The 15,000-nt window shown below is 41.8% G+C and overlaps 2 protein-coding genes across 2 annotated transcripts in view; one reads left to right on the forward strand and one right to left on the reverse strand.

Moving 5' to 3' along the window:
- The window catches only part of pik3r4 (phosphoinositide-3-kinase, regulatory subunit 4), a gene marked incomplete at its 5' end in the record, with an annotated part of 13,267 nt that extends 10,974 nt beyond the window's left edge, over nucleotides 1-2,293 (forward strand). The window contains 2 exons of the mRNA XM_080540047.1: nucleotides 807-1,051; nucleotides 1,705-2,293. Of these exons, the coding sequence (XP_080396173.1) occupies nucleotides 807-1,051; nucleotides 1,705-1,875 (416 nt within the window). The 3' untranslated portion in view covers nucleotides 1,876-2,293. The remainder of the gene's footprint in view (nucleotides 1-806; nucleotides 1,052-1,704) is intronic.
- Nucleotides 2,294-5,518: 3,225 nt separating this feature from the next.
- LOC308166638 (collagen alpha-6(VI) chain-like) overlaps nucleotides 5,519-15,000 on the reverse strand; it is a gene marked incomplete at both ends in the record, with an annotated part of 31,989 nt that continues 22,507 nt past the window's right edge. The window contains 7 exons of the mRNA XM_080540966.1: nucleotides 5,519-5,697; nucleotides 8,649-8,819; nucleotides 10,474-10,646; nucleotides 12,706-12,802; nucleotides 13,112-13,792; nucleotides 14,317-14,413; nucleotides 14,577-15,000. The exon at nucleotides 14,577-15,000 is cut by the window's right edge and continues 70 nt beyond it. Of these exons, the coding sequence (XP_080397092.1) occupies nucleotides 5,519-5,697; nucleotides 8,649-8,819; nucleotides 10,474-10,646; nucleotides 12,706-12,802; nucleotides 13,112-13,792; nucleotides 14,317-14,413; nucleotides 14,577-15,000 (1,822 nt within the window). The remainder of the gene's footprint in view (nucleotides 5,698-8,648; nucleotides 8,820-10,473; nucleotides 10,647-12,705; nucleotides 12,803-13,111; nucleotides 13,793-14,316; nucleotides 14,414-14,576) is intronic.

The raw sequence follows: 15,000 nt of genomic DNA on the forward strand, positions 1-15,000 counted from the left end.
GGTGAGCCCAAGACAATTTTCCACCTTGGTGGACAATAAAGTTATATTCAATTCAATAAAAATGTTTGGCTCCATACTCCAAAAGTTTTGAAATTAAACAATTATTATGAGGTTAAAGTAGAGATTCTCAGCTTTTTATACATAGTCTCTAGGGTTGGGCGGTAATACGGTATCCTGGGGCTACCTTAACTGTATAGCTCGTAAGTAAGTAAGTAAAGCTTTATTTATATAGCGTATATATATATATATATATATATATATATATATATACCTGTATATACCTGTAAACTACTTGCCATACTGTACCTATCACAATCATATTTCATGTCATATTGTCATATTTTATCATGTTTTTATATCACTATTCGCACTTCTGGTTAGATGCTGAACTGCATTTCGTTGTCTGGTACTTGTACTCTGCAATGACAATAAAGTTGAATCTAATCTGGATATATATATATATGTATAATAAATGCCATAAGAGTGTCCAGCACCACTGTCTGTAAGGTTGAAGCTGCTACGAAAGTGATGACATAACCTTTTGTAACTGTATTTGTATAGTACCTTTCATACAATAAATGAAACACTGATTCACATAAAAATAGATATAAAATTAACTTAAAAACGTAAAAAATGTGAATGAATGTAACACAAGGAAAAGTGCACTGCAGCCAGCCACCTTGTGGTGTAAATTTGTGGCAAATTTGTGGCATAAATTCATCATTTGAAATCGGCGGCTCCCTCAAAGCCCTACAATGTGATTTTGGATCCCGTGGTAATAGCGTATAGCGCAGTAGAATTTGCAGAAGGTTTCACAATGTCCAAAATTGGATACTGCCCAACCCTGATAGCTCCCCTATTTCAGGGCACCAAAAGTAATGGTAAAGATTCATATTTGTTTTTGTGTGTGTGTGTGTGTGTGTTTCATAGGTTCTGGGACCTGGCGTACCCAGAGAGGTCCTATATTGTAGCTGGTGGGGCCAATGACTCGCTCCACTGTCCCTCAGTCCTCTACAACCGCAAGATAATCGAGGGCACTGAGGTTGTGCAGGTATGGATGTTGCTTGCTCTTAAACAGTATCAGAAATACTACTAAAGGTTATGAATGGCAAATAGAAGTCCCCTACAGAAGATGATCTCAATGCTTATACGTTAAAGCATGTTGTACATTAGCTGTAACTGTTGACGCGATAGAGGGATGGTTGATATCAACATTTTCTTATTCTCGATATTACTCTAAAGAATACCACATTATACGATAATATACTTTCTTACTGAAGTACGGTGGAGACAGGCTAGCGTGAGCAGAAATCAGCCCCTGTGCTTGTTGAGTGTAATGGTAAAATGACAGTGTGGCAGGAATTACACTGGTGTGTATTTTTGTATACCGTATGCCATCTGTAAAACTTTCCACCAACCTATTCACCACCAGGTGTGCTTTGCCTTGCAAAACACTGGGGCACTGCACTTGTAGTTCTGCACATATCTGGAGATTTAAGCACTTTCACAGTCTATTGTCTGTAGAAGCACAATATCATGATACTCTCCAAACATCATGATCACTTGATCAAATGGAATATCGGCCCAACACTATCAAGATGTCCCGATTGACCTTGGGGGAAACAGAGATGAGTAGAGAGGTAGAGATGTGAGCCTTTTATAGTGGCTGCATTTAGGACCTGTTGTCCTTGACCCTCCCTGTAGGAGATCCACAGCAAGCAGAAGAGCGGGACGACGGAGGACGCCCCCCGCAGGGGCCCCGAGTCCCTCCCTGTGGGCCACCATGACATCATCACCGACATCGCTACCTTCCAGACCACCCAGGGCTTCATCGTTACATCATCCAGGGACGGAATTGTCAAAGTCTGGAAATAGACAGCACCTCTTGTGGCTTCACTCTTTCCTTCTCCCATAGGCCAGATATCCTGCATACACACACACACTCAGCCCCCCCCATACACACTCACCCTAGCTGTCAACAACCTCCATAAACTAACACACACACACTCATGTCCCAAGCAACTCACATAGACACACACCCTAGTCTTCAACATCACACACCCTTTTCCTTATCCACTGCCCCCAGGCCTCTGATCGATCTACAGTGACTGGCTTTTGTACATAATATATTTTAAAATTAATTAATATAAAACAACCTCATTGGAATCCTGTTTCCATATAGAAATATGATAATGTTAACAATTTCGTTATAATGACATTCAGTGTAGTCAAAATTAAGCAATGCCTATAAAAATTAAACTGTAGACCTTTATTGAATGTTTTTATCGTCAATGTGTTAAAAAGCTACTACTACTGTACGTGTCAATAAAATGCACCATTTGACAAATGTTCTATCTCCTCTTTTGTATTTTTCTTTATTGGATAGAGATAGTAGAGAAAGACATTAAAGGCATGGCAGGCATGTGTGCAAGCCATGGTGTTCTACCACAAATTTCTGAACGTTTCATACAATAGTTTTGTTCAACCCCTTGAATTAAAGCTGAAAGTCTGCACTTCAGTTGCATCTCGATCTGACTTCAAATCCATCGTGGTGGCGTACAGAGCCAAAATTATGGAAATTGTGTCACTGTCCAAATATTTCTGGACTTAACTACGTAATCTCAGCACCACTGTTTTTTAAAGTTCTAAATGCTCATAATAAATCATTAGCCATCATAGTAGACTGAGTGGGAACATTGAAGATTGAACAATAATGTTTTGATCCTTAAAATTGCATTTCAAAATACTGTGTCTAGGTCGAGCACTGGCTTGTAAACAATAGCAACCAAGTGCCTACCCTTTCCTTTTTGGTTGTTGCGAAGAATTTGCTTTTGCTTTTGCCAAAAAATTATATCTACCGGAATGGAAGCATTCAGACAGTAAAATGAAGAAGACTGTATCTAGAACATCCAACCAGTTTGGTTAGACAGTTCTGATGAAGGTCAATTTAACCCATGAATTTGACAGCAATCAAGATTAAGCTTACCCCAGCAAACAGTTGTTGCAACGTCGTGTCAACCTACTCCTTTTAGTAGCATCAAACTTGTCAGAAGGTAGTCATTGCATACCAATGAAAAACTTAGCGGGGGGGTTGCAAAAATGTATTGGGTGCAGCCTGTAGCCTACCTAAAGATGATGAGCAGCCTTGTCAGGGGACCTAGTACCGAGCCCCAATAGACGTACTACGTTTTACATTTGGATGTTGTTGACGTCTAGTCACAGATTCCGTCTAGGCACAAGGGATGCAGGGACTTGGCTTCAAAGGTAGAAGGCCGTTAAATGACAACTCACATCACAGATTTGAAGACATTTCTTTGAGTAAAAGGCTCACTGTCCATCTACAAATGTATGACCATCACTACACTGAATATAGGCTAGCTTTAAACTGTTCACGATCCAGCTATTTTTCTGACATCATTGAGAGTAATCAGAATATTATACTGTTAACTTTTCATGTGTTTTTAAAAAAAAAAGATAGAGAACATCAATGAACTCCTTTCACAACCCTGTCTCTCCACTGTCTCTCCTGTTTCTCCCCTGTCTCTCCTGTCTCTCCCCTGTCTCTGTTTTTCTCCTGTCTCTCCCTCTCTCTCCTGTTTCTCCCCAGTCTCTTCCCTGTCTTTCTCCTGTCTCTCCCCTCTCTCTCCTGTCTCTTCCCTCCCTCTCTGTCTCTCCTGTCTCTTCCCTGTCTCTCCCATCTCTCTCCTGTCTCTCCCAATCTCTCTCCTGTCGCTCTCTTGTCTCTCCTCTCTCTCTCTCCTGTCTCTCCCATCTCTCTCCCTTGTCTCCTGTCTTTCCTGTCTCTCTCCTGTCTTTCCCGTGTCTCCCCTGTCTTCAAATGATTCCAGTACATACAGTACATGGCCAAGATACAGTTGCTAGAAGAGAGATATCTCGTTCAGAAGCAGGAATCAACATACTGAAGGCTAGTAGTGTCTTTCCAGAATTATTACATTAATATAACAACTATACACAAGAATAACCGGCAGGCGAAAAACAAGTACTACCCCCCTGTACTGTTTCTCCTGTGTCATAAAAAAATTAAAGTAATTTTCTATCCAGACCCAGTTAATGTTAAATGTACAATGGGGGAAATAAGTATTCAACACATTTACATCAACAATTGTTTAATTAAACATATTTCCATTGCAGCTATTCACATGACATTTAGACCAGACATTGGTATTAACTCAATAAAACCACACAGCTACGGAAATTAGAACACTCCAGTACTTTCAATTCGTGTTCTTATGTATTTTCGTGAATGACATTGATCAACATTGTAACATTCCAGTGAAACTAAACAAGACAGGTAAACCTGGATGAAATGGAAAACAAATACAGTATGCACCATCATGTTCACAAAAAAATATCTTCTTTTCTTATTACAGACCAATTGTATGGCATTTCACAACACACAAATGACTTAATTGTAAATGACAAGGCCTGTAATTTGGTTGGTGTTCTGGGGGCGATGACTACTCTATCAGTTCAGCTCTATTACGTTTTGGGTTTTTTGGTCATGTGGGGGAGGGGTACTTGTTCCTCTTAACACTAGGAAAGCCGTGAGGTGTCATCGGGCACCAGTGAGTACAAAAAAAATTCTACCGTTGCACTCGATCAAATGTCAGGACCCTCCTTTCATGACTTTTCCTAGATATGTGCGTTCTACCACCCAGCATCTTTACATTTTCAAAATCGAGTTAGTATAAAGCGATTTTGCAGTATTTCTGTGTGTGCCTGTGTATTTGCCTTGGGATTCGGCTGCCATCTTTTTCTCCAAGGCTGCAATTCTCTTTTATATCAGCAGAGGTAGCAAGGGGGCACACACTGTGCTCAACCTTCAGGCTTCAGTGCTGAATTAGATACAGTGGATAAGACTGATATTTGTGGCAGATTGTGAAATATTAAAACCAATAACATTCTGAATGATTTATCATTCTGTACTCTTTCTCTCCTTTCTTTCATGTATTTTCTTTCAGCTCTTTTCACTAATATAGGTGAAACTAACTATAACAGGTTGCGGCACATGAACGCTCCGTGCAGGTACGCGCTCCTGTGAGATCATTCAACTTTCAAGTTTATTTGTCATTATACCAAATACAATTATATAATGTAATCAAAATAAAAAGAATGAACATATTCAGCCATTCCATATAATCACATGTAACAACCCCTGTGAGCAGTTGCAGGGGCTGACAGGTTGACGTTACCGGCGAAGTTCACGACAAATAAACAGACTTTATCACTGTGAAGCTCATAACTATGATAACACAATATTGCAATATTTATTACTATTCTTTATCCCTGCTTCTCTGCGCATAGGAACTTTATGCATTTTTAGAGGTAGTGATCTTGTCATTTTCTCTTCTTGTGTGACATCGCCATCCAGCGATCTTTGTGCGTCAGTACACACACTCCCCCATTGTGAAGAGTGGTCGTGTGATTCGACACCTCGTCGCGCTAAAAGTAGGTGAAAAAACGTCGCGCTAAAAGTAGGTGAAAAAACGTCGCGGGTCTAGTAACGCTTCCTCTTCAGACAGAGGCCCTCGCACTCCTCCTGCGTTTCGAAACGGTTGGCATTGCCGTCACAGCCACCGTACCAGAAACGCGTACACTCTCTCTGCTGAGTGTCAAAGTAATACTTAAGTGTGTAGTTACCACAGCTACCCTCGTCCAGTTTGAGAAAACATGGATCTAGAGAGAGAGAAAGAGAGAGAACAAAAAGAGGAAAAACATAGTGAAGATGGAAAAAGGAGATTAGAAAAGGGTAATTCTTTACATTATTTGTAATGCCTGCATAGCACACTATAAGGCTGTAAATATGTATGACTGAATTAGTCCTAATAGATGATCATCCCATCATGAGCTATTATCAGCAATTTTCCATCAGTTAAAAAAAAATATTACAGTACAGTACAGACATAACACGAGATTATGAAGACATGCCTATAATGAGTTATAATATGTTATACAGTATGTGTGTGCCTCGTGGAAACGTGTTGCCGGAGACTTTTGTCATATCCAGATACAGTGCAGGCTGTGTATGTATCTATTTATACAAATCTTTTTCAACCACTTGTGATTTTTTTATATTAGGCAGTCAAACTAATTCCTTACCTTCTCCTTTTCCAAATTTCCTCTTCCATTTTTGTTGCATGGCTGTAATCAGTTGATTATAATTTTGGATTGTGCATACAGTTACTGATAGCTTTAAAATTATTATTATTATTACTATATTTGAGTTTAACCAAATTATTTGATCTGACTGTTCTGGAGGATAAATTGTAACCAGCTTTGTATGGCTTGATTTAATAACGGTAATTATCTGTGCTTTAAATCTGTGTTGGGGAGTGGAAAAGTGTACACAGGGAAAAGGATGGAGAAATGGAATTCAGGAAGGGAGTGATGATTCTTACCCTTCTGAAGATCTTTTGTCTCGTCAGTCCTCAGGAGGGATGTGGGATCTGGGAACACCAATGAATATGTTAATTATGACCTCACAACTGAAATCAATATTAAACATGACAACAGTTCATTAGCAACTACACCTGACATCATTTCATGACCAATGACTCACAAAATTAAACAATAAAAAACAATAAAAAACATAACAGGTCAATTGTAACCAAAATGTAGGGATAGAGAACCTCAGACGTGATGTGATGATGGCCTACTACGGATGCCACGATGTGTTGGTGCGCACTTCTTTGTTTGTTTTTAGTTTTTAATTCGGTTTATTGTGATCCCACTCTGATTATTTTCACGAGGAATGAGATATTAACATCAGAGACTCAACACCATCTGATTTATGTATATTATTTATGTATAATATTTTTTTGCTATTGCCCTTTTTTTAAATTGTGCTTATATATTGTTGTTTTTTACCTTACCAAGTCAATTTCCTGTATGTGCAAATACTTGGCCAAATAAAAGAATTCTGATTCTGACATGACGGCTTTTTGGTTGCAATCAAAATTAATTTCACATGCAGGTGAAGACCATGGCCCAATCCCAATTCACCCCTTGGCCCTCCATTTTAGCCCTACCCCTCCATTTTGCGCGTTCACGTGTAGGGTAGGGGTATCCTAATTCTTGTTCATGTAGGGGTGGGGCCATGTGGTAGGGCTACATAGCCTCCAAACTGAGGTTTTTAAGCACCAGACTACAAAGAGAGAGCCACAACCAGAGGGTGAAGTGCAGACTTCTAGATGAAGGGTAGAGAACTGTAACACACTCTGGTTTAACAAGTGATCATCCCGTGATCAACCCCTGCAGGGTTGCCATGTCTGCCAATTTGGGCTACTTCGAAAAACAAAGTTGCGGGTTGTTAGATCTTATGGGGTTTTCTAGAAACATATATGCTTATGTCACTCAGACATACACATAACACATATACACACACACACTCTATTCTCATGTCACTCAGACACACACATAACACATACCCACAAACGTAGACACACACATTCTGTTTCTTCCAGGTCAGCCTGCTCTTCAGGGGTAGCAATAACGCCACAATATGCAGACTCGAGAGGTTGTTATCTTAAAGACCTTGGGGGTTAGGCGCCAGGGCACAGATAGAGGGTGGTCGAGAGAGTATTTAAGCCTGTCTGTATGTCATAATGATGTCGTTGAATGTCGTGGAATGGTCATTGAATGCCGATGCTGAGATAATGTGCTGATGGACCATTCGCTGACTGTCTTAATAAATCAAGTACCGAGATTCCGACCCGTGTTGAACATTCTATGTCCTTGTCTAATCGTGTATGCTGCGCACCTAATCTATCCTGAGATGACACAACGCATTTAAGATCACAATCCTCAATAGATTGATCCATTCCATCGTTTTACCGACAAGCTGATTCTACAGGGTGAAAATGCTTTGGTCATGGGTGGAGGTTTTTCGGCTACTTCTAAATTGCACTGTACCCGCCAAAGCATTTATCTTTTTCACTGTAACCTGTTGCGACTATGAGGCAGTGAGGCAGGTTGTTGCTGAGTGAGTGAAGGAGTGAGTGAGTGGGGAGGGGAGGGAGGGGGAGCCATGTGTGTGTGTGTGTGTGTGTGTGTGTGTGTGTGTGTGTGTGTGTGTGTGTGTGTGTTGAAAGAGTGCTGGAAGCTCATAAGTGAAAACAATGAACTAACAGCACTAGCTATAAACTTCCCCCTCAAAAAGCAAGCAGCAAAAAAAAAAGCTACGGTACTAAAGTACTTTGGCGTGATTAACAAATAATAAAGGGTCAAATGCAGAGAACAAGGTATAGTAATTTTACTGGTTGTATTTAGATTCATTATGAGCCAAAAAAAAAAAAAAAAAAAAAAAATGAGGCTAGTTTTGAGTGGGGCCATTGTGCTGGAATGTTTAGCCAAATCTGGCAACCGTGATCCCCCGGTCAAAGTTGGCAGCAATTGGCCCTTGAGTTTCAATAACTTCACCACAATATCAGAATTTTGAAAAGATGTTCTGGTACAGTACAGCTGTCACAAGTATATTCAAACATTCACATTGCACCTAACGAAGCACTAAAGCTAGCGTGCGCATGACATTTGTCCACTTCTGCCATGGAGTGCAACTTGCTCTTGCACTGTGCACTATTGTTTCTTGCACCGTGCAAGAAACACTACCCATAATACCCATAACTTACTGTAAGTGCCACACGTCTGGAAGCATTCGTGTTCCATGCTAAAGCGATTGGCATTGCCGCCACAACCGCCATACCAGAAGGGTGAGCATGCACCGATGGCTGTGTTGAAGTGCCACTGCTGGACATAGTCTCTGCAGTTGGTGCCGATGTCAACATCCAACTGACACTGGGCTGAAAGCAGAACAAGCAGGTTTACAAACATGGGCAGACTGTTCTAGACAGGGAGACATGCAGGATGGAGCCCTGGCTGAAACTACTCATGCAATACCCCTCAGCCAACCCCACGTACACTGCAGAAATGAACATATGAACATACTGCAGTATAATAAATACTGCACAGTACTGAATTACTTGTATACCATTGGACTAATTTACTACCGTACTGTATTATATTGCATTTCATATCATCGTGCTCTGCACAGCATTTTTGCACTATTGAAGCCACTGTAATATCCATCACTTTATTACTTTATCAATGTAGGGCTACTTTTTTGTGTACTTGTGTACTTGTACAGTAAGATGTAATAAAAGCGATTCCACAGATGAGATGAGAGTAAAGTATGAAACAGAAATATTTTCTCACAGAGTGAGTTGTTTTAAAGACTTTTAAAACTGTTTCACATGATGTCTTTAAAACAACACACACACACACACACACACACACACACACACACACACACACACACACACACACACACACACACACACATAAGTTGGCAGTTACAATACGGCAAGGGAATTTGACTAGGTATTGTTAAAAACAAAGCATGTCTTAATAGTAATATTCCAAGTAATTTCATTAACTGATTTGTTGAGTTAATAATAACTTAAATGTATATAGCACCTTTCAGGGGATGTCGCCTGTTTGGGTTTTAGAACAAGAATAGTCGAGTGAAAATAATAAAATGAGACTTTAATAAGATGTCTCAGGAGGGACAGTACAGGCGGGTAGTAGATGTCTCAGGAGAAACAGTACAGGGGGGTAGTAGATGTCTCAGGGGGGACAGTACAGGGGGGTAGTAGATGTCTCAGGAGGGACAGTACAGGCGGGTAGTAGATGTCTCAGGAGAAACAGTACAGGGGGGTAGTAGATGTCTCAGGAGGGACAGTACAGGGGGGTAGTAGATGTCTCAGGAGGGACAGTACAGGCGGGTAGTAGATGTCTCAGGAGAAACAGTACAGGGGGGTAGTAGATGTCTCAGGAGGGACAGTACAGGCGGGTAGTAGATGTCTCAGGATGGACAGTTCAGGTGTTGCCTGAAGAGATGGGTCTTCAGTCTATGGCAGAAGATGGGGAGTGATTCTGCAGAGTACAGTATCAGACCATGTGGTCTGTCGTTTGTTCCCTCTCACTCTCTCAGTTTATCATTTACCATGAGGGTGGAATGGAACATTTCTCTATGATGGATTTGCCTTGTAATAGTTGTATACTGTATGTTTACAGTGTTATTAAAGTCTCATTTTATTATTTTCACTCGACTATTCTTGTTCTAAAACCCAAACAGGCGACATTGGGTCCCCTGAAAGGTGCTATATACATTTAAGTTATTATTAACTCAACAAACCAGTTAATGAAATTACTTGGAATATTACTATTAAGACATGCTTTGTTTTTAACAATACCTAGTCAAATTCCCTTGCCGTATTGTAACTGCCAACTTATGTGTGTGTGTGTGTGTGTGTGTGTGTGTGTGTGTGTGTGTGTGTCTGTGTCTGTGTGTCTGTGTGTGTGTGTCTGTGTGTCTGTGTGTCTGTCTGTCAGTTGGTCGGTCGGTCTGTGAGAAATGCAGAGTGTTTGGGGAAAGTGAATGACTGAATACTTTACCTTTCAAGTTTGGTTTTGACAGGAAGGCACCTCCATCCCCCCTGGCAAGGGAATCTAGGACGTCCACCTGTGTAAGCCCTCTGTTAGTCTGGTAAAGACGTCCACCTTTGTGCTCGAAAAACTCCTCCTCCTCCTCCTCCTCTTCCTCTTCCTCTGGCACCACTTCACGTTGGCTGTGGAAAAAATTTACATACAGTAACCAAACATACAGTAACCAATACAGTAATCCAATTTCTAATGCGTAATCACAGTAACTATAGCCTGTTACTATGAGTTTTTCCTAGTTAGGGAACATGGAAAACTCAGGGCCCTAATAATGACATACTAATGGCATACAGTGCCCTCCAATGGTAATGGGACAGTGAGGCATTTTTTCACCTTTTGGCTCTACACTCCAGAAGTTGTGGATTTGTAATTTAAAAATTACTATGCGGTTAAAGTAGAGATGTGTGTGTATGTGTTGCTCAGCTTTTATTTGATGGTAATTGTGTACATATTGGTTTCACCATTCAGAAATAACACTTTTTAGACATCGTTCCCACATGCAATAACTGCCTGAAGTCTGCGACCCATTGACCCCACCAGATGCAGGGTGTCTTCTCTGGTGATGCTCTGCCAGGCCTTTACTGCAGCCATCCTCAGTAGTTGTTTGTTTTGAGGACATTTGCCTTCAGCAAATTCAATGCATGTCTAATACCTTTAATAACGTTGTCCTGCTGTAATGTGCTGTATGATGAAGCGCTGTCCAATGAGTTCGGAGGCATTTGCTGGTACTTGGGCTGACAAGATGTTTCAGTACACTTTAAAATTCTACCTGGTGCTGTTGTCAGTAGTTACATCATGAATATAGACAATTGTGACAGCAGCTGGTGAAACCGAGAACAAGTCGCCAACTGACCGACCGTTCACTTTTATTCCTGAAAATCAATTTCAGTTTCGTTTTTTTTACCTAGTTAGTATAGGGTAGTGGGGATTACTCGCCGTATCCATTGCATTGCAATGTTTTGGCTTGACTAGCGAGTGTGTCATTTATTTTCAACAATGTTGAAATGTATTTACATTTTTCTGAGTACGGTAAAAGTAAGAACACTTTGATTGGTTGGCGACTTGTTCCCGGTTTCACCAGTTGTTGTCACAATTGTGCCAGTTCCAGTGTAAGCCATACATGCACAAGTCATAACACCCACTCCACCATATTTCACATGTAGTATGCTGTGGATATTGGGCAGTTCTTTTTTTTCCTCCACACTACTCTTGCCACCACTCTGGTACATGTTAATCGTTGTCTCATCTGTCCACAAGAACTCCAGAACATCTGTGCACAATAACTTTCCAGAACTCTGCAGGCTCTTTTTGACCATCCTGTTTTGGTGGCTAACTAGTTGTTTGTTTGCCTCTGTAGTTCTGCTGATGAAACCTTCTGTGGATGGTAGTCTCTGACACATTCATGCCCACCTCCTGGAGTGTTCCTGGTCATAATGGCTTCCCTGACTGTCACTGATGCCGCTGCTGTTGACAGACACCAACAGCAGACTCCAAAAGCAAACGAACGCCTAGAATCCATGCTGGACATTGAGAGCTCTCAAATGACTGCACAAATGATGTGACGAAACACACCTGACGAACCAGAAACACCTGTCAGGCCCGTCACTTTTGGCTACCGTGAAATAGGGGGACTATGCATACAAAGTATTGTAATTTATGAATTGTAAGACCAACATGTACACAAATACCAGCTGAGAATCTTTACCTGGACCTCATAGTAGAGGCCTAATTGTTTTCAAATCCAAACTTGTAGAGCAAAAAGACAGACAGCTCCACTGTCCCATTGTGATGTAGGGCACAGTTTTCTGAGAGTCTGAACATTTTCTATTGTAGATTTGATACTTTCGAGAGTAGAGACCAAGAGAGCTCTCAAGAGTTTGGTGCCAATATCAATAACACTTTTAAATTAGCGTTTTTAAATGAACACCGAAGACCCCATAACACAATGAGATAATGGGTCACAACAATTATCCTTACTGTGATTGAACAGGAATATCATGTTTCATTCCATGGGATATCTCAGCATATTCTCCAGTTCACTTATTAAAGTATTACTGTATTTCAACTGTTGCAATGCATATATAAATGATGAATGATGATGAATGAATTTTACAAAACTATTATTTAAGACCAGTGAGTTACTACAACCACATTGTGTCTGTATTTGATAAAGACAATGTAAGTTACCTGTACACAAATATAGCCTGCTGCTGCCCTTCTCCCTGTTTCTTTAGCAGCTCACACTTTTGCTTGAGAGAGGGAGGAGGGTACGCATTCATTCCCCCTAGAGTTGGGAGGGAAGAATGAGGGGGTTAAGACACAAACATTTATTTTCGCCATTAACCTAGCTACATCTACGGGAAAGTAATGGTGCGTTCAAGTTCTCCTTGGAACATCCTAACTTCAATCTCCCGACAGCTCCTGAAATCATACCATGATTGGTACGCTATTTGAGATTATCAGGTGGGGAACTAAGATATCATCCATGAACAATGACTTTTCGAGTGTAAAATATCTTAATTTCCTAGTTCCGAGGAGGACTTGAATGCAGCATAGGTCTCAACTGATTATGGAGCGGGTAAAAAATCCTTACTGTTCAGGACTGACAGGAATGCTCTGAAGAAACGCTGGGCGTACTCTTGCTCCCCCTTCTTCACCTGTCCAAGATGAAGCAGGTGCTGCTCAGGAGGGAAGCTCGCCAACTCCTCTACCTGTGTGCGGTTGTAATGCTTGCCCACAGTGATCACAAACACTGCTAAGCCCTGACACTTGGCCTGCTGGGAAATGTAGTGCAACTTGGCCCGGTCCCAGTAGGCCGTCTCGGCACCCACGACAACCAGTACTACTTTGCTCTTCCTGGGTCTAGCGGCTTTGAGAAGCACCTCCGTGAGGGCAAACTCCAGGGTCTGGCCCAGCGCTGAGGCCCCCCCTTGCTGCTGCATGCTCTGGAGAAGGTGCCTCTTCATCAAAGTGTGGTCCTGGTAGCGTTGCAGGTCAAACTCAAGCTTGGCAGCCTGGGCGGCCTGGGGAGCCTGGGCGTAGAGTGAGCCGCTCTGCTGGAGGAGGGCCACCCTGGCTTTGTTGCCGGCTCGACCGGGCTGGGGGCTCACAGTGATCTGCTCCACCACCGAACCCAGGAGCTGCTGGACACCTGCGTACTGGTCAGGTTGAATCTCCCGCGAGCCATCCACCACCACAGCCAAGTCCATGTCAACAGCCTGGGGCCCCGGGGACTCCTTGATGCTGGCGCATACCACGTCTGGACTGCAGGGGTCTGAGGGATCAGGGAACAGACTCAGAAATCAAGAAGATCATTCAATGCTGCATCAACAACTCTTAAGACTGGGTTATACTTTCTACCCACTAAACAGATCTTGAATAGCACAAAAATTATGGAAGGTCACCAAAAGACAACAGAAAACATTTAGGATTGCGTTAAATGATTACCACCGGGACATTCTAAAAATATAACTTTTGAGATAAATCCTCATGCAAGTAAGTAATAGGGTACATTTTGCACATTTGAGCACTGTTTGGCAGACCAAAAATCAAAATCAAAATCTAATTACTCAAATACTGCAGTTGTGCCCCTCAGAAAGTCATGCACCTTACTATGATCGTGCAATGTCATGCACCTCACTATGATCATATAATTCATGAAATTTGCTGAAGTAAGTCAAATTATTGTAATCAAAAAGGAACTATAAAATAAATATATAACTCTGAATATCAAACGAATCATAATCATAATTGATGTCAACAGTATAATAGCACAGATCTCACACCGTTTTTGCTTACCATAGCAGATGACACATTGTCTGACTCTCCTCAGCTCAGCAGTCTGGTCCTGTGGTCTATCCAACACAGTGAAGACGGAGCTGCCTGTGTCATCAGCCTGCACCACAAGAAAGCCACAACAGTTGTTTAGACAATTCCATTCCATTCCTTTCCATATACTCATGGTATTGTTAACCGGTTCCAGTGGCATTTTAACTATTCTATTTCATTCATATGACTTGGTAGAATGGAATTCTCTGCAGCTTCTTTGTAGTTCATACCTCAAAAGCCTGGCGAACTTCTGGGGCGTTCTTGAGGGCAATGACAGTAGGGATTATATTTAGGGCCTTAAACTCCATTGCACCGGTGACGATAGCCGAGGAGTCCTGTGAGGGTCCGTTGGTGAAGAAGACCGCCACCTTCCTCATCGTCACTGCTTGCCGAACACGCTTGAAGACGTTGCGCGCTACGTAGCGCATGGCTGCCCCAAGGTTACGTGGATTCGCTGTTCGCTCCAGGGCGATGTTCTGCACGGCCTCCATCAGCTGCTTTTTGTGGTGGTAGTCTTGGAAACGGATCTCATACTTAGTGTTGGCGCTGTAGGCTACCACGGCGACCCGAGCTCCTGTCGGGCAGTTGCTTTCGGCGATGGAGATGTCGTCCAATAGGGAAATGAGGGTGGAGCGCATCTTCTCAAACGCGGGT

This window comes from Nansenia antarctica, assembly GCF_963989245.1.
Source record: "Nansenia antarctica genome assembly, chromosome: 10".
Taxonomy (NCBI): Eukaryota; Metazoa; Chordata; class Actinopteri; order Argentiniformes; family Microstomatidae; genus Nansenia; species Nansenia antarctica.